The sequence below is a fragment of the Schistocerca cancellata genome, chromosome 8 (genome assembly GCF_023864275.1).
Source record: "Schistocerca cancellata isolate TAMUIC-IGC-003103 chromosome 8, iqSchCanc2.1, whole genome shotgun sequence".
Taxonomy (NCBI): Eukaryota; Metazoa; Arthropoda; class Insecta; order Orthoptera; family Acrididae; genus Schistocerca; species Schistocerca cancellata.
The window spans coordinates 224,301,255-224,321,706 of record NC_064633.1 but is presented as its reverse complement, the minus strand read 5'-3'; the positions used below and the strand labels follow the sequence as shown (position 1 = coordinate 224,321,706).

The 20,452-nt window shown below is 43.6% G+C and overlaps 1 protein-coding gene across 1 annotated transcript in view; it reads left to right on the top strand.

The window, feature by feature from the left end:
• Window positions 1-2,508, top strand: part of LOC126095474 (putative methyltransferase NSUN7) — a 165,775-nt gene extending 163,267 nt beyond the window's left edge. Inside the window, exons 10-11 of the mRNA XM_049910263.1 lie at window positions 2,041-2,150; window positions 2,343-2,508. Of these exons, the coding sequence (XP_049766220.1) occupies window positions 2,041-2,150; window positions 2,343-2,508 (276 nt within the window). The remainder of the gene's footprint in view (window positions 1-2,040; window positions 2,151-2,342) is intronic.
• Window positions 2,509-20,452: the final 17,944 nt, after the last annotated feature.

Sequence of the window (20,452 nt, the reverse complement as noted above, 5' to 3'; positions counted from 1 at the left end):
TTGGGAAATTTAAATGGTGACCTGTACAATAGATCAATACAAAAATTGGCGCAAATGCTGTGGTTGGGGAGAGGGAGACAGTTGAAATTTCTTTGGGAGAGGATGTGGAGGGCGTGCTAGTGGAGGGTTGGTTGGATGTGTAGATACAGGCGTGGCAGCACACTAGGATTGGAAAAGAGAGGGGACACAGTAGGATTGTTGGAGTCGAGTTTGCGGATGGTGTAGTTTATTCGGCTGTGTTCAATGTGAGTGAGGAGAGGTTGGAATTTGATGAGCTGGTAAACATTCGTTGCTGATACGGAAAGCTAGGCAGAAAGCATGGCGTTCGAGGATCTGGACGGACTTACGGAACTTAGGTGAGGCGACCCATGCAACATTTGCATAGCAAACGATTGGGCAGAACTTAGATTTGTATGTGTGGAGGACAGTGGATGGGTGTAATTCCCATATCTGGCCAGTTAGTAGTTTTAGTCTGTTGTGGGCTTTCTGTCAGATGGATAGTAGGTGAGGTTTCCACGTTAGTTGCTGGTGGAAGGTTAGTCAAAGGTATTTAGTCTGTTAATTAGCTAGATTGCATGGTTGTAAATGGTGGAGCAGCAGTCGTGCAGATGGAAGGTGCCGCTGGTGGGTCCTGTAATTAAATCAGAACTCGAGGGAGTGCCGAATGTATAGGCAGTATAAAAGACACCACAGTGCTTCACATGCCGGCGGCTATGAGACTGTCTGCAGTAGTGCCAATATTCTCGACTGACAGTAATCGATCGTCATTCCATCGGTGCGAAGTCGACATTTTATCTAATTTGACACCTTCACCTCTTTTCTTTTAAAACTATTACGGTTTTATAATACTCTCTTTCAAATTCTGAAGGTGGCAGGAGTAAAATACAGGGAGCGAAAGGCTATTTACAATTTGTACAGAAACCAGATGGCAGTTATAAGAGTCGAGGGACATGAAAGGGAAGCAGTGATTGGGAAGGGAGTGAGACAGGGTTGTAGCCTATCCCCAATGTTATTCAATCTGTATATTGAGCAAGCAGTAAAGGAAACAAAAGAAATATTCGGAGTAGGAATTAAAATCCATGGAGAAGAAATAAAAACTTTGAGGTTCGCCGATGACATTGTAATTCTGTCAGAGACAGCAAAGGACTTGGAAGAGCAGTTGAACGGAATGGACAGTGTCTCGAAAGGAGAATATAATATGAACATCAACAAAAGCAAAACGAGGATAATGGAATGTAGTCGAATTAAGTCGGGTGATGCTGAGGGAATTAGATTAGGAAATGAGACATTTAAAGTAGTAAATGAGTTTTGCTACTTGGGGAACAAAATAACTGACGGTGGTCGAAGCAGAGAGGATATAAAATGTAGACTGGTTATGGCAAGGAAAAAATTTCTCAAGAAGATAAATTTGTTAACATCGAGTACAGATTTAAGTGTCAGGAAGTCGTTTTTGAAAGTATTTCTATGGAGTGTAGCTATATATGGAAGTGAAACATGGACGATAAATAGTTTAGACAAGAAAAGAATTGAAGCTTTCGAAATGTGGTGCTACAGAAGAATGCTGAAGATTAGATGGGTAGATCACGTAACTAACGAGGAGGTATTGAATAGAATTGAGGAGAAGAGGAGTTTGTGGCACAACTTGACTAGAAGAAGTGATCGGTTGGTAGGACATGTTCTAAGGCATCAAGGTATGACCAATTTAGTATTGGAGGGCAGCGTGGAGGGTAAAAATCGTAGAGGGAGGCCAAGAGATGAATACACTAAACAGATTCAGAAGGATGTAGCTGCAGTAGGTACTGGCAGATAAAGAAGCTTGCACAGGATAGTGTAGCATGGAGAGCTGCATCAAACCAGTCTCAGGACTGAAGACGACAACAACAACAAATCTCAATAGCCTCTCTGTAGAAGCACGCTTGATAATAATACGTTTTCGATATGACGAGCGTCAGCCTTTGCTAAATTCTCTTGTTAAGACAAGGAGTCCGTGAATACGTAGCCGCACAGGGAGTGCAAAAGAAGGATTATGTTTGTGTACAGGAGGTGGTCCGGCTCGACAACAAGTACATGATCGACATAGCGGAGTCGCGCGGGCTGTTTGGCATTCCGGCGGGCGCCAAGAAGTCGGCGGCCGGGCGGCGACGGCGCGAGCAGGCGGCGGCGTCGGCGGCTGCGTCGGCGGCTGCGGCGTCGCAGGGCAGCAGCGGCAAGAGGCGGCGCAGCGCGGCGGAGCTGGAGCGGCTGGCCAGGCCGACGCGGGCCTCGCTGCTGCGGTCGGCGGTCGGCCTGGAGGGCGACGCGGTCACGTGCCCGCGCATGGAGGCGCACCTGCGCGCCTGGAGGGGCGCGGACGCGCGCCGCTGGTGGCGCGAGGCGGCGCAGCACGTGGCCAGGGGGCAGCCCGGGCCGCTGCGGCTCACCAGGACGCGCCGCAGGGCCAACCGGCCGCCGCTCGCTCTGCCCGTCACCTCGCTGCCCATGTCGCCCGCCGACAGCGGGCAGCAATAGTTCTGCGTCTCTGTACAAGAATAAAACGTCCGTATCAATATGACGCCGTGTTCTCTCACTTACCAAACACGCCCTTTCCACAGCTACGCTACAGTTACAGCCATATTCTGCGATCTGGCAAAGACACTGGAATGCGTGCATCACAATATAAGAGGGGCATTCAATAAGTAATGCAACACTTTCGGTTGAAAAAATCATAGAGTAAATATCTCTGGAATGAGCATTGCGTTATGCGCATGTTGTCAACATTAAACCAGAATTGTCACGTGTTTTCGGGACTTCGCTGTGCGTGTGTGCTTTCTGCAGCGTTTTAAGTTTATAATATCAAGAGTTTTTGTTGTGTTTCACCGTTTGTTGATAGTGAAATAGCGATGGTGAATTACTGTTGTTGCTACGGATGCAAAGAAAATTATGTGAAAGGAGGGATAGTAACTTTTCATGGGTACATACCATGTAGCTCTAATTATAGTTATCATATTAGTAAGAGACGCTGTATATGTTTAAAAATTTCGAGACGCATTATAATTAAGGCTTAATTTTGTAGACCTATTTTTCTACAATTTTATGAGTATATAATAGATATTACGGCTCGTACAAAAGCTTACAAACAATCGCTTCCTCTCGTAAATTTGCTAGTGGAACAGGAAAGGGAATGGTTAGTTGTTTCGGCAAATACTATCCCCCATGCATTTATCAGTGACTTGTCGATTATGCATATAGATTACTCAGTCTACTATTTATTTAATAAACTGGGAGCAAGTTCGTAAAATGCGTTAATAAATACTTCAAAGTGTCACCAGTAAGAAAAATTGTGCTCTAGGTCGCAAAAACGAGAAAATAAATACGCAGAAGTAGCAGGAAAAAAGGACGAATTAGGAGGGATATGGCTGGCTCTGAGCACTATGGGACTTAACATCGGTGGTCCCCTAGAACTTAGAACTACTTAAACCTAACTAACCTAAGGACATCACACACATCCATGTCCGAGGCAGGATTCGAACCTGCGACCGTAGCGGCCACGCAGTTCCAGACTGACGCGCCCAGAACCGCACGGCCACACCGGCCGGCTAGGAGGGATATAATCGCTAATGTGTGGCAAATTCGGTGTTTTTCGGACACTAGCAAAAATACTAGCGTACTGTCAAGTCGTTTTGCAAGACTATCACCGCAAAAATGTACGTCAGGCTCTGTAATACTATAAAGTGTCGTATCATACCGAAAACTACCAAAAATCAAGTGCATCTGAACTGTGACACCTATCGCAAAGAAGCAGGATGTAATATCATTTGCCCTTAAAAGTTACGTAGCTGGTTTATTTCCGGTATCAATTGGATACTGTTAAAATGTCTGCTCAACATATATAAATAATCCACGACACGTACGACAAGAATCTGTCTGTACTAGGGATGTAGTGACATTCTAAATATACAGGGCGCTATACGGACAAACACACGACGTCCCGAGATCACGTGACCAGGCAATGTATGTTGACAACACAAAATCTGTTCTGCGCATGTGAATGCTCACTCCAGAGATATTTTCTCTATGGAAAAAATGCGTCACTTTTTGTGAGACACCGTGAAATATTTCCGTTTCAGCCCCTCTAGTTTCACGAAATTCCGATAGGTGGCGGCGCTATACGCAGATTTCTAAATGGCGTCTGTTGCGGAGGCGCGTATCAAGCAGAGAGGTATCATTAACCCTAGTGTAACAAGGTGCTAATCCCGAGACATAAATAACAAGGTGGGGTAAAAATTTACCCCACGTTTTTCTGAATTATTTGTTTCACAAAAGAGGTTCTGGAGTAACAAAGTAATAGCCCGCCCGGTTGGCCGTGCGGTCTAACGCACGGCTTTCCGGGCGGGAAGGAGCGCCTGGTCCCCGGCACTTATCCGCCCGGCGGATTTGTGTCGAGGTCCGGTGAGCGGCCAGTCTGTGGATGGCTTTTAGGCGATTTTCCATCTGCCTCGGCGAATGCGGGCTGGTTCCCCTTATTCCGCCTCAGTTACACTACGTCGGCGACTGCTGCGTAAACCCCGGGGGGGTCCACCGGGGGCCGAACCGCACAATAACCCTGGACTCGGTGTGGGGCGGCGGAGGGGTGAAGCGGACTGCCGTAGTCGTCGTGGGGTTGTGGACCACTGCGGCTGCGGCGGGGACGGAGCCTCTCCGTCGTTTCTAGGTCCCCGGTTTTCATAGAATACATACAATACAACATAAAGTAATAGTCACACAATATGAAACATTTATTACAAAGTATATTTACGTTTTATAATGTGACAAAAATCATAAATATAATATCAATGCATTTTATTCTATAATGGTTGTCATATACATAAATATGACACTGCACTTATCTATTGCATTCAGTTACCCTTTGTGTTATGAAATTGCAAAACACAATAGAATAAATCAAAAGGCATAAGAATCATTGAAGGAAATAACATGTAAATTGGTAAAAAGTACGGAAAAATAGTTCCTCCTGTGAAAGAAAACACAGATTTTATAAATTATTTTTAAAATTTGATGATATTTTGAATATACCAAACATTTTCAAACTAAACTGTTATGGCAACTTTGACAAATATTTTTCCGATGGTTCTTGCACACTGGTTTCGAACAGACACAGCATTCAAAGGAACTTTTCCGATCTTCTTTTCGACTGCAAAGAAAGCATCGCCCACTTTTTTTGAGATCGTTTCTGGTTGAGCTGCGGATCTTGGAATATCGCTTGGAATGTCGCTCCCAAAATCTGTCAAAATCTGTTCCATGGTTATGCGAAGCCCCTTGGCTAAATTTTTTCTCGTGATTCTGTCCTTTATTTCTGCTTCAACCAGCCCGAATGCCAATGACTTGAGGAAATTGCTTCGGCTGTTTGTGCCGCCATTATCCTTATACAAGACATAGGCATTTATTCCTGATGCATCTAAAAGCCCATACATGTATTGCATTGTCCATCGCCTGGATTTTCGTGCTGTGGTCTTGTTGTGGCATAGTAAATCAAATACATCGACTCCCTTTGTTATCATTGTAGAAAAGTACTATGTTCGATTTCTTTGTCTTCTCATCTATTTCACCTATCTCATGCGTCGTTGACAAAAGAATAACGTTTTTATTTTTCTTTGGAATGTATGACTCCAACATTTTTTCTCTCCTGTAAATGAATACAGACGAAGAAACTGGCCTATTCTTGGTTTGAAGCAGGGATTCAGGTATTTCTTGTTTAATTTTGCGTAAGGTGCCAACCATTGTCAACTTTTTGTCAGCCAGTTTGTCAGCTACTTCGCAAGAAGCAAAGCAGTTGTCCATTGTAATGTTCCGGTTGGTTCCCTATACAGGTTCACTTAATTTCATCACATAATATGTAGGAACTGAAACACATTTGTCCCTAGTCTCTTCCCCCAAATAAGGAATTCCTGCATAAAAATAATATGTCTTCGTGTCACAGAATGAAACTATTTTCAGCCCATATTTGTCCGGCTTGCTTGGCAGATACATTTTGAATGGGCATCCGCCTCGGAAGCTAAGGAGTGTCTCGTCAATGGTTAGTAGGGCAGAGGGAGTGTACAATTCTTGACTATGTTTGGAAAACACACAGCATAAATCACGAAATGCAGCGAACTTGTCTGCTGTTCTTCTTTGCAATGTGGTATGTTGGTCATCAAATCTTAGATTATTGATCAATAACTCGAATCGGTTTTTCGTCATAACTCCTCGGAAAAATGGGGATTCGTATACTACAGACCACGCATCAATACAATTCAGACGCGCATTTTTTAGCGCTCCACTCATAAAAAGTAGGCCAAATAAAGCTTTTATTTCGTTTTGGTTGGTAACTCCAATATACCACTGCGGTTATGTGAATTTTTCCCTTTAATAAGCAATATTTTGGTTTGTGTACGTAACTATTAATGAAACCATGTCACTAGTAAACAACAGTTCAAATAACTTCAGGGGAGACGTTTCGTTTATTTCCTTGCCTAGTGCACCAAGTGCATGTACCACTATATTCTTTGCTGGTACTCTCGACGCTTTTTTTGTGGAAGGGATGTGTGTTCCAACAATACCCATTTCTGCCATATAAAATTTTCCTTACTTGGCTATCTCCTTCGTCTGATGAATCAACCTCAAATGGCGGTACATCGAATACGTCATCCTCCAGGTCGTCTGTGATATGACCGTCTTCAAGTTCACTCACATCTCTGTCTGATTCACTGTAATATACGTTTTCAGCCTCTTGACGCTCAAAAATGGCTCTGAGCACTATGGGACTTAACATCTGTGATCATCAGTCCCATAGAACTACTTAAACCTAACTAACCTAAGGACTTCACACATATCCATGCCCGAGGCAGGATTCGAACCTGCGACCGTAGCGGTCACGCGGTTCCAGACTGAAGCGCCTAGAACCGCACGGCCACACCGGCCGGCTCTTGACGCTCAAATTCTCTTATTATTTCCTCTGTAGTTCTTAACAGTTCATGAGAAGACATTTTCTACGCTGCAAAAGAAAGTACCACATATTTTATAAACAAAAAAATTTAACGTAAATAACAAGGTGGGGTGATTTTTTACCCCGAACGCAAAATTTCACACATTACCTGTTAAAGGAGCATAGAAAATAAAGCCTGAGAGATTATAGCCTCCTCAACGTGAACAACAATGCTGACTGGAAAGGTAAACAATGACTCCCGTCCGAGAAGCCAGTGGTACCAACATAGGATAAAAAATTATATCGACTGGGGTAATTTTTTACCCCACCTTGTTATTCTAGGGTCAAGTTTCTTTTAGCGGAAAACCAGTACATCGCAGATATTCACAGGCACTTGCAGAATGTCTGAGGAGTCCTGTCCGATCTTCCGTGTGCCGGCCGGCCGTACACAGCTGTGATTCTTGAAATGTCGGAACGCGTGGACATTGTTATTCGAGGTAATCGACGGATCATAATGAAACGCTGTTCAACTGGACGTCTCTGTTGGTAGTGCTGACACACTCGTCCATCAGTTAGGGTACTCAGAGGTGGGTTCCCACTGGGTTCCTGGACGCGTAACAGAAGAGCATAAAGAACAACGAAGAACGCAGTGTGCGGAATTGCTTGTGCATTACCAGGACGTTCGTGATGATTTTTTTGTCGAACATCGTCACAGGCGATGAAACATGGATTCATTACTTACAACTGGAAACAAAACGGCAGTCCAGGGAGTGACATCAAACCACCTCTCCACCGAAGAAGTAGTTCAATGACCGATCGTCATTCGATGAAGTCATTGTGATAGTTTTATTGGACTCTGAGCCGGCCGCTGTGGCCGAGCGGTTCTAGGCGCTCCAGTCCGGAACCGCGCTCTGCTATGGTCGCAGGTTCGAATCCTGATGGATGTGTGTGATGTCCTTAGGTTACTTAGATTTCAGTAGTTCTAAATCTAGGGGACTGATGACTTCAGATGTTAAGTCCCTTAGTGCTTAGAGCCTTTTGAACCATTTTTTTGGGACTCTGGAGGGGTTATTATGCCTGACGTCGTCGCTCATGGTGCAACTATCAACTCTGACGTGTATTGGCCTGCCCTCAGGAAACGACTTCAGCGTCTTCGTCACCACAAAAATCTATACGAACTTCCTCCTCTGTGACAACACAAGAACTCACATAAGTCTGCTGCACCAGAGAGGAACTTACAAAACTTGAATGGACTGTACTTTCTCATCCACCCTGCATCTCGGATCTCGCACTTACCATTTTCCATCTGTTGGCCAATGAAGGTTGTACTCCACGGTAAGCAATATATGGATGACTGCGAGGTTATTGACACAGCAAGACGTTGGCTCCAATGGCGACCAATACATTGGTACCATGCGGGTAAACTGGCCCTCCCAGTAAGACGCCGTAAGGCTGTCGCACTAAACGGAGATTGTGCTGAAAAATAGGGTTTTGTAGCCAGAAGAGAGGTGAATAATATGGTGTATAGGAATCACGAATAAAGCTAATCTCCTTTAAAAAAAAATTTGCTTTAGTTACTGAACGCCCCTCTTACTTTTACGAAAATTAGAATATATCTGTGTAACAGGAATTGCTGCAAAATGGATCAATTTGCATCTTTCTGATACAATACGAAGTGTGTCAATAGGAAAGAGTTCTGCATTAAGCTGTCAGTCGCATTCCGACTGTGAAGTAATTACGTATGGAGTCCCACGATGTTCCACCTTCATCACTATTCTGAAATTCACACTTACGTGCCTGGCAGACAGTTCTCCGAACCACTTACAGGCCATTTCTCTACATTTCCACTCTCGAACAGCGCATTGGAAAAATCTTGCCGTACGACCTCTTATTTCCCTTTATTATTACGATGATCACTTCTCCCTATGTAGATTGCCAACAGTAAAACGTTTACACATTCAGAAGAGAAACTTCGTAACTGAAATTTCGTGAAAAGATCTCGCTGCAGCGAAAAATCACTTTTTTTAAAACTAGTGTCACCTCAACTTGTTTATCGTATCCGTGACATTCTCCCCCCTATTTCGCTACAGTAAAAAACAAGCTGCCCATCTTTGAACTTTTTCGATGTCCTCCATCAGCCCTCCCTGGTAAGGATACCATACCGCACAGCAGTACGCTATCAGAGGATGAACAAGCGTAGTGAGGGCAGTCCCTTTAGTAGACCTGTTGAACCTTCCAAGTGTTCTACCAATAAAAGGCAGTCTTTGTTCCTCCTTGCCAACAACATTATATACGTGATCGCTCCAATTAGTTGCTCGTAATGGTAATTCCTAGGTATTTAGTTGGACTGTCAACCTTTAGATTCGTGTGATTTATCATGTAACAAAAATTTAACGAACTTATTTTTGTACTCGTGTGAATGGCCTCACACTTTTCCTTATTCAGAAATAATTGCCACTTTTCGCATAGTACAGATATTTTGTCTCAATCATATTGCAATTGGCTTTGATCTTCAGATGACTACTAGACATTAAACTACAGCACCATCCGCACACAATTTAAGAGGGCTTGTCAGATTGTCTCCTAAATCGTTTATGTAGGTTAGGAACAGCAGAGGGCCGTAACACTAACTTCGGGAACGCCGGATATCACTTCTGTTTTACTCGATTATTTTCCGTCGATTACTACGCACTGTGACTTTTTTGAAGGGAAATCACGAATCCAGTCGCATAACTGAAGCGATACTCCATAGGCACGCAATGTGATCAGAAGTCTCTTGTGAGGAACGGCATCGAAAGTCTTCTGGAATTCACAAGAACGATATTTTCTGAATCGGTGTCGGATACCTGTCAATAAATAATTTTTTTCGAGGTAATTCATAATGTTTGAACACAGTATAAGTTCCAAAATTCTACTGCAAATAAGAACTGAGGAAGGATTTATAATTGCTTAAGTAAAAATAATAGTCGTAAGAGAGAGAAGGGCGATTATAATGTTGAGAAGAATGACGAAAATCGACGAAACTTGTGTTGTAGGCTTGTCTTCAGCAGAATGATGCGTGAGCGTGGAAAGATGATGAATCAGTTTCACGCTTCATATTTAACTTTACAATAAAATGACACCTATAAATCGGCATCAGACATCGTTCTTACGTAATTAAATAAAGAGAGATTCGTTTTCTGGAACGTGCTGTGAGAACTTAATGCTGCGACAATGGCCACCGATCCATTGGATCATCGTATTAAGAAGACCAGCAACGGATATTTGCTGAAAAACATTAAAAATTATTAACTGATGACAAGGAGTAAATTAAATAACACAGATGAATAAAGTAAATGTTCATATTATTCCAATTTAGCTTATCTAAATTAACATCGTAAGACAACCTTTTATTACAACCGTTTCCTGAGACGGCTACGACAGAAGAGGAGAGTACAAGACGATGTTGAGAAACTAGAGTTTTTCATAAAACAAAATTATATCGTAAATAAGTCGTAGAACATCTCTGAGATCGGGGAGCTGTCATACTAACTGTGTGACTACCCAGGTCCCTTGAATGGCATTGGCACAATTCGTCACGATGAATTTGACAACGCTGTTCAACAAGTTATAAATAATGTCTATTCATTCCTTCTTTCTCTTGATCTCACATACAACACTCAGTATATTTTATCACATACACAAACCAACATATACCGATTTCACTTGCATAGGTAGAAATTGTTCATATAGGTAAACAGGAAAATGTTTTCTTTCTTTTGAATAGATTGTTCGTCATGTCTTAAAACGTTTCAGTATTTAAGTAAATTAGATTAACTGACACAGTCTGTTGTATCACTGATGGATGAAAAGGCAAATCACATGCCCAGGGAAGTCAGATGGCAGGAACCGATAGAGGTTGGTGGACTGTTCCACTTAGGGGAATGGGATCCAGGAGATGAGTTTCCCGTCTGTACTGTTTCTGGATGTCACAGCGCGAACTGGACTCCATTTAGATAGTCGTCAAATCTTCTATATAGGCCGGGATCATGAAACAATTGTAAGACAGAATCAGTGATTCTTTTGGATATCTCAAGATATTTGTGCTGAAATAAAGATTTTTAAATACAAAGGGTACAAGATTTCAATTTCTAATACAACATGTAAGTATATGTACACACATTTGTATATTCATTTTGATAAATCTTGTGCGATTTGAGAGGTTCTATTACATCTTAGGAGATCCGCCCAGTTTTATTCAGGGAAGCGAATTTCTTTTTAATCACACTGCGCAAAAAGTGCCTAGATAATGTGACATGTTACGAAAATTTACATTAGGCGCAATTCATGTCTATATTAAGTTTGCACTTGGTGTTAATTTTATTTATATCATTTGAGTTTTCATAATGCCGCTGCCTAGGCAACAGTCTGTCTCGACACCCTCGCCTACATTGCACAGCTGGGACTGCAAGAATTTGAAGCCATTTTGACTATTTTTCGACCGTGACTGTCTCAAGAAATATATAAAGGTTTTTTTTTAAATTAACGCTACCAGTCACAAACTTTATCAACTATTGTATTACTTGTAAGCGTAGGCTTCCGCGGTCGTTGTCATCTTCAATAAAATTCTTCAGGGTATCAGACCGCATCGTCATAATTTAAAATGCGCCAACGTTTCGGCCAGCGTTGCAGCTAGCCTTCATCAGGGCCTTACGTTAAACTGCTGAATGAAACACACTTGTTTCCTTAAATAGCTGCACGAGAAAACCGTGTCGTTACTTGATTGGCTGTAAAAGGAGGAGGAGGAGGTGTGAAAGGTATGCTTTACTGGTGTTTCCTTTATTATCTGTCATTGGCTGAAATAGCTGTTTTTTATTGGTCTTTATATTAATCCACCCCATTGGAGGAGACGGACGAATAGCGAACAGGTGATGGCTGTGACGTCACACTGTTTACATGCTGTCCAGAAGCCGGCTGCGGCGTGCCATTGCTTGTGTGCTCGCGACCACTACTGCGGCTCTCCGCGTGTCTGCATGGGCCGCCACGGCTCTGCCGCCGCTCCGTAGCCCTGCTATTGCAGGCAGCCAAGACCTCGGAAGCTTGTACCCGTCCTCTCTATTCATGTTGGCGGGTCTTTTGGCTATTTCTATCGCCTCTCTAATCTTTCTTTTGAAAGTGAGAGGCTGTTTCGCCAGGACGCGGGCTTCTTGAAAAAATATTGGTTTCCCGCACTCGTCTCGGTGTTCCACCACTGCTAACTTAGTGTGTTGTTTCAGGCGGATATATCTTTCATGTTCTGAGAGCCTTGTGCTAATCGGACGTCCCGTCTCACCTATGTAGACTAATCCACACGCACAACCAATTTCATACACACCAGCTGTGTGTAGTTTGTCAACTGCATCCTTGGTAGAACCGAGCATGTCTGATATTTTGTTTCTGCTTCGGAAAATTGGTTTGATGTCGGCTTTTCGTAGAATTTTGCCAATACGTTCGGTGACCCCTTGTACATATGGTAACACAGCAATGCTCTGTGCCTCCTTCTCCTCTTCCCTATTAGTCTTCTCCCTTGTCGACATGGTGCTGTCTATCGTCTGCTTCCCATAGCCATTAGTTCCGAAGATGGACCTGAGGCGTTCAAGTTCTGTCTTCAGATGTTCTTCGTCGCTTATCCTGTACGCTCTCTTCGTTAGCGTGTGCAGGGGGGACTTCTTCTGCGTGGGGTGATGGTGGAAGGAGGCGTGACGGTACCTGTCCGTACTGGTTGGTTTCCTGTACACTTTGTGCCCAAGTTTACCATCAGGTTTTCGATAAACTTCCACGTCGAGAAAAGGCAGCACCCCATTCTCCTCTGTTTCCATTGTAAACTGAATTTTCCTATGCTGATGGTTAAGGTGCTTGTGGAAGTTCTGTAACTCCTCCGTGGGGCCAAATGACGAAAGTATCATCGACATAGCGAAGCCAACAATTTGGACGTAATGGTGCGGACTAGAGGGCTGTTTCCTCAAATGCCTCCATGAAGATTTCTGCTGCGATAGACGATAGGGGTGAGCCCATAGCTACACCGTCAGTTTGTTCATAAAATTGACCTCTCCACTTGAAATAGGTGGTCGTCAGACAGTGGCACACAAGCTCACATATATCAGGTGCCACGCGTTCTTCTAGGATGTTCACAGTATCTGACACTGGGACATTCGTGAATAGGGATTTGACGTCGAAACTAACCATCAGATCTTGGTCCGTAACACGCAATTCCTTTAGGAGAGACACGAAGTGAGTGGAATCCTTAACGTAGGACTCGGTTTGATGCACTAGGTGTCGGAGCCTAGGTGCCAGATCTTTCGCTAGGTAGTAGGTCGGCGAATTTATACTGTTTACTATGGGCCTTAGGGGGAAGTCGGTTTTGTGTACATTCGGTACACCATATATCCTTGGTGCCTGTGTCACTTGCGGGATGAATCTTCTGGCCTTGTCGAAGTTGATTCTAGAGTGCTTGAGCAGTGCCTGCGTCGTTTTGATTACCTTGGCCGTCGGATCTCCCTGAAGTTTCTTGTAGATAGGTTCTGCGAGAATATCTTCCATTCGTTTGTTGTAATCAGTTGTGTCCAAGACTACAGTAGCGTTGCCCTCATCTGCCTGTACCACTACTAAGTGGGGGTTGTCCCTGAGTTCCTTGATGGCATGGTATTCCTCAGCGTTGATGTTTTGCTTCGGTGGCTTTGCTTTATTCAGAACTCTGACCGTTTCCTGCCGGATCTTCTCCGCCTCGGCCTGTGGCAGATGACGTACCGAAGCCTCTACGGATTCTATGATATCTTCTTTTGGAACTCGCTTAGGTGCGACTGCGAAATTCATCCCCTTGGCCAGAATTGCTGTGGTTGCTTCGCTCAAGGTGTGGCTGGAGAGGTTGACCACTGTCCGTCGCCTGTCCAGCGTCAATGTTTCGTCCGTGGCTTTCTGTTGTAGTTTGTCGTACTTTCTCATCTGGCGGTTAGTAATACTATTGCTGGTCCTTGATGCTTGCTGAAAGGTTAACCTGTCGACTTTATCCCAGTCTTCCATCTGAAGTTTTCCGGCCAGAAATAGGTGCAGATCACACAAATTACTGTTGTGTGCATCGAGACTTATGCGGATGTGGCGGATCCTTTCCCGTAGCAATGCTTTACTGGCTTTAGCACAGATATTCCTCGCCTTGTTCGTTTTTATGTGAGACGTCAACCGCAAAGAATACGGCACAACACTCGTGTCTCTGCATCTCTTCAAAAAAGCAAGGTCATTCAGCAGTTTACATCTTTTTAGACGCAGTGCTTCTAACTTCTTGATGTTTCCGTGGATTTCCTGCCCATACAGGTTGGTTAAATGTAAGCGTAGGCTTCCGCGGCCGTTGTCATCTTCAATAAAATTCTTCAGGGTATCAGACCGTATCGTCATAATTTACGTTGGTGCATTTTAAATTATGACGATGCGGTCTGATACCCTGAAGAATTTTATTGAAGATATTGTATTACTTATTTATTTAGCGACATGTTTCGAGGGAATACCTCATCTTCAGGCAAAATGGCATTACAAAAACAGCTTTACAATAAGGTCATAGTGATGTTTCATAGTCTTTTCGTAAATGCTATGGCCATCCTGAAGAAGAAGAAGAAGAAGAAGAAGAAGAAGAAGAAGAGAAAACTTAGTAAGAGGTAATGTCACTTTGGAAACTTGACTGATGTTTGCACGAAAATGTTTTGTAACGGTTACTCAATTTGTTCTTCTTGCGTGGCAGTCTCGTTGTGATGCGCTGGGATGTTTCCATTTCCGTGGCTGTCTTGGTCACTGTTCACAAATTGTCACTAACATAGCAGTAACTTGTGATCGCGTTTCGAAGCTACTGCTATGTTAGTGACAATTAGTGAACAGTGACCAAGACAGTCCCGGAAATGGAAACATCCCAGCGCATCACAACGAGACTGCCACGCAAGAAGAACAAATTGAGTGACCGTTACAAAACATTTTCGTGCAAACATCAGTCCAGCTTCCAAAGTGACATCGCCTCTTACTAAGTTTTCTCTTCTTCCTCAGAATGACCACAGCATTTACGAAAAGACGTACATAACATCAGTATGACCTTATTGTAAAGTTGTTTTTGTAATGCCGTTTAGCCTGAAGATGAGGTATTCCCTCGAAACATGTCGCTAAATAAATAAGTAATACAATAGTTGAGAAAGTCTGTGACTAGTCTTGGGACTGTAAGGTTCGCCCAGCGCAGATGCGACAAACAGTTCGTCAGTACCGGCGTAAAATGGATAATGTGCTCGCGTAATCGTATTCATATGGAATGCCTTGCAGGACCTTCCAAAGACATCCCTCATCTACTTATTAAACTACAGCTAGCCAGATGCTCACAGGATCAAGTCCAGGTAAGCAAAGTGTTCACCTTCTTCTTATACGTCCGTGTCGGCGAAATGTTTAGGTTACACATAGTAACGCTTGCCAAACACAGGATTTCACTTACACTTTGTGCCTTTCGTAGGTTCTGCACCTCAGTCGCAAACACTTAATGGTTCCCTTTTTAACACGTTATGACTTCACGGTAACTTATGTGAATAGTTTCTAGCTCAGAGTTTTGTTATTTACGTTACACAGTTTAAATTATAACTGGTCCTTCCGTATGTCGCTATTAGTCATGAAATAAAAAACGTTTTCAGCGTATTTACTTAAAGAAGTCAGTATTTCATATGTATTTCCCAGCCTTCTCCATTTTCCTGTACGAGGATATTTATATTGAACTTTGAAATTAATGAACAAAGGTACAGGTGCGGTTAAGCAGATTTTCTTTAAAGTTTTCTAATAGGCGGGTTCATCAATATAGTGTAGGCAAAAGGCGGTTCCTATACCATGAAGTAGAGAATCTGGACACAGCAGATCAAAGACACTGTACGTGCGAAAATACACTTAAAGCAAACCGAAAGATAGAGAGTAGCTTAGACTAACAAGGGAAACTCCCCATTTCACCCCCACCCGTCAAAAATTGAACACAGATCAAGCATGAAAACGGGAAGAAGGTGTACTCAAGTACGAAAAGAAGAAAATCAAAATAGAAACAGAGAACGGTGCAAGGCTAATAAGTGCAACATCGAGTTCAATGACAGATCTGTGGTGTCGGGTTAAGCGATCGTCGTCTTGGATGGCTGTAGGGACGTCTAGGGTTAAAAACTCGTCTGTGTCATTTATTGTTTTATTTTATTTTGTCACAAAATTATGAACTGAATCCGTCCGGTCATTGGAATGTTTGTTCTCTTTCTGCAGTCTTGGCAAAAATCATACTACACACTGGCTATAGAATACGAACCATGTGGTAAGAACACATTACTGTCGCAAGGAAAAGTGATGAATAGTGAGAGCAGGCAAGATAGTAAACAGTGGTCTCACAGAAATGAAAACAACAAATAAATGGGTGTGAACAAAGAAATTGAAGAGTCAAAACGTCCAAAACGGAACGCAACATCAAAAACGCTAAAAGCGTATGTTTTGACAGAACACAAGAAAAACCGTGTGATTGTGAAACTGTTGCGTTCATTTGTTCCAGCTTATGTGGCAAACCACTATATTTTCATCATTTCCTCGGAAGTGATCAAATTCAGATTCATGCGCACTCCTAAATCGGGCAAGGGGGTACATTTCACTCACTCACCAGTCGTACAAAATGGTTCAAATGGCTCTGAGCACTATGGGACTTAACATCTGTGGTCATCAGTCCCCTAGAACGTAGAACTACTTAAACCTAACTAACCTAAAGACATCACACGCATCCATGCCCGAGGCAGGATTCGAACCTGCGACCGTAGCAGTCGCGCGGTTCCGGACTGAGCGCCTAGAACCGCGAGACCACCGCGGCCGGCCCAGTCGTACAATTTAGATGCGTCGATAGGAGATTCCCACCATATGACACACCCGCTGTCACTAATGCCCTGTATGACACACCAGACGTGTTTTCCGGTGGAGGAATTCGTTGACTTGCCGCCTTGTCCTCCAACGTTTGCGGTTCCCATTCGAAAGCCACTTCCTTTCGGCTGCTAATGGAGTAGCTGCGCAGAATCAACTTTCGTTACAGGCACCTCACTTACACCTCGCTCTTGCAAACGGATTTTACACCACGACACAGACACAAATTTGAATACAGCGAAAAATTATTGGGACGAGGAAGTTTTGAACACGGCTCGCCTTCTTTACAGTTCATACCGCTACACGTATTCAACGACCCCGTGGATATTTGAATCTGCCCTATGTTGCACTTGTTGTGCTTGGACCGTTCACTGTTTCTATTTTGCTTTTTTTTTCATAGCTCAGTACACCTTCATCCTGTATTCATGCTTGTTTGACGGGCTGTCAACTGAGCCCTCTTACCACTAAATCTGAAATCTGAGGAGGGTGCGAAGGGAGTTTCCCTTGTAAACAGCACTGCGTCTTTGCGTACACACAACTGCATAGTGAAATATTCGTCCATCCCGCATTATTCAAAATTACTTTTCCACTTTAAGATAATGAATCAGTGCCTAACCTACGCTCAAGAATTTCATTTTTCAAAAATAGATTGGTAGGCAATAGTGCATCTACATCTTAAGATACTTATTGAATCAGAAATACTTACATTTTACTGTTAATGCCCTTCTCGAGCTCATACTAGTTTCAATCAATTCAGGTCATGCTTAAGGGGACCACTCTTTTGCATAAAAGAACTTAAAGATTAATATATACATCTACTGTCCGCTAATGAATAAATAGTAAGATAAAAATTAAGACTTCTTATTAGGCTTTGTATCAAGATAACACGAGTCCTTTCATAAATACACTTTGTACGTTGACACTTCAATGCTTTTCATCTCAGTTTTCTGTTTAGTTTCACATTTAAGCTTATTGTATCTACAGTAACTAGAATCGTAAAATAATTTCTTTACATATGTAGTAAGATTCAGAGCACCTCTGATCCCACATTAATTCGTTCAGTACATAAAAGCAGTATTCGCTACAAGCAACAGGATTACTTTAAGTAGTGATCTACTCCTCTGTCCTTTTCTTACACATATTCAATTAATCTAAAATTCGCAATACCAAAACGTTGATTTCGTCCTTTGTTTACTTCAATTTTCACATATGCCATTTGTAAAAGACGTTGGTACATTTAATGCTTTCTCAAATCAGGAAACAAGATCATCAGTGATACATATGTAGATATCCCTTCCCTCCCCCCCCCCCCCCCCCGCATGAACCATGGACCATGCCGTTGGTGGGGAGGCTTGCGTGCCTCAGCGATACACTTAGCCGTACTGTAGGTGCAACCACAACGGCGGGGTAGCTGTTCAGAGGCCAGATAAACGTGTGGTTCCTGAAGAGGGGCAGCAGCTTTTTCAGTAGTTGCAGGGGCAACAGTCTGGATGATTGACAGATCTGGCCTTGTAACATTAACCAAAACGGTCTTGCTGTGCTGGTACTGCGAACGGCTAAAAGCAAGGAGAAATTACAGCCGTACTTTTTCCCGAGGGCATACAGCTTTACTGTATGGTTAAATGAGGGTGGCGTCCTCTTGGGCAAAATATTCCGGAGGTAAAATAGTCCCCCATTCGTATCTCCGGTCGAGGACTACTCAGGAGGATGTCGTTATCAGCAGAAACGAAAGTGGAGTTCTGTGAATCAGAGCGTGGAATGTCAGATCCCTTAATCGGACGGGTAGTTTGGAGTTTTAAAAAGGAAAATGGATAGATTAAAGTTAGATATAGTGGGAATTAGTGACGTTCGGCGGCAGGAGGAAAAAAACTTCTGGTCAGGTGAATACAGTGTTATAAATACAAAATCAAATAGGAGTAATGCAGGAGTAGGTTTAATAATTGATATGTCTGCGTAAGCAGAAGAAATTATCGATCAAAGTCCGAAAACAATTTATTGGACTGTTCTATTTAACTTATTGGACTGTTCAATTAACCAAAACAAATTCTCCAAGTATAACACCAACACAAAACAGTGATCCGTCTTCGAATCACAACTACATACAAGAATAAGATAGAAAACAACTGAAATAATTTCCTACTAGTCTCCGCCAGAGACTTCTCCGATATACCAAGCCTAATCCAGAGATCAGCGAGAAGGTGCAAGCCGGGCGGCCGGGGCGGCAGCTATCCAAGTCTGCTGGCGGTCGATGAACTGCCAATGTGCGCCTTTTTTTTTCTTTATCGAATCTCAATTCCCCCCGAAGGGGGCGGGCTGGCAGCAGCTTAGTATGCCTCTCTTCAGCCTACAGACTTTGTGAGAAAGATGAAGAGAATAAATAATAAAAAACAGGCGATAAAATCGGAGACTTAAAGAGTAAACTTAAAACAAAGAACAGAGGGATGATTATGCTAATAAAATACATACGAAGCAGACAGGTAAAACAATAGACAGACAATTAAAAAACACGGCGACAGTCTGGATTCTGTTCGCAAAAGACATAAAATTCACACCTAGCGACAGCATGGTTTCTGTTCGCAACACGAGAAAGACGAACAACACTGAATAGTCACTGGAACACTGCACTAAAAAGTTGGCAAATGTGACATACCACAGCCGAGAGCAGGTGGGGGGAAACTGGACAGATGATGGGAAAACAAAAAAGGGGGGAAAGGAGAGTAAAAGCGAAGGGGGGAACCGGGAAAGGAGCTGATGGAGGATGAGGACCCATAAGAGGGGTGGGGGGGCAGATGCGACAGGGAGTGGGGTAGGCAGAGGAGGGGAATACAAAAGGACTTGGGGGGGGGAGAAGGGAGGTAGGGAGAGGTTTAGTGGGGAGAAAACATGACGGAAGGGGGGGGAAGAGGGAGCCCAGGGAAAGGACAGAGGAAAGGAGGGGGAGTGAGGATCAGAGTTGATGGGAGGGATAAATGGAGGGAGAGAGGGCATCGTCCAGGAGGGGGAGTTGATGGGAGCCACCTTGGGAAAGGAGATGTAGGGTGTAGAGATGGAGGGTAGGGGGGGACACAACGGTGAAGACGTGGCAGGGGGCGGGGATGGGAGAGGAGAGGAGCAACCAGAGGGTGAGGGGGTGATGTGCGCCCGAGCTCCGGCCTTTATAGCGCTTCGGCGGATGACTACCTCGGAACTATTTTCCATCACGTGGTTTGACGTGTGAAAATAGTTCCGGGATCTGCACCGACCTCTTCCTTATGTTTATGTGGACCGGTAGTGGCTCCTGGTGGCCGCTGGTGTCTTTGCTGTGGTGTTGTTGTTGTGGTTGTTGCTGTGGCCGTTCATCAATATTGCCTGTCGTTTGTGTAGTGCTTCGGTGTGCCCGCGACGCGGGCAACCCGCGGCTGCAGGCTGTCAGTTTGGTTGCTGATACTCTAGGCGCCGTGATGTCTGGCGGAGAAGGCTACAACAATAATGAATAAACAAATAGCAGCACGGGTAAGTTACTACGAACAGCACAGTGAACGCATTATTGTAGTCAAGACAGACACGAAGCCCACGCCTACCACAGTAGTACAAGTATGTATGACAACTAGGTCCTCAGATGACGAC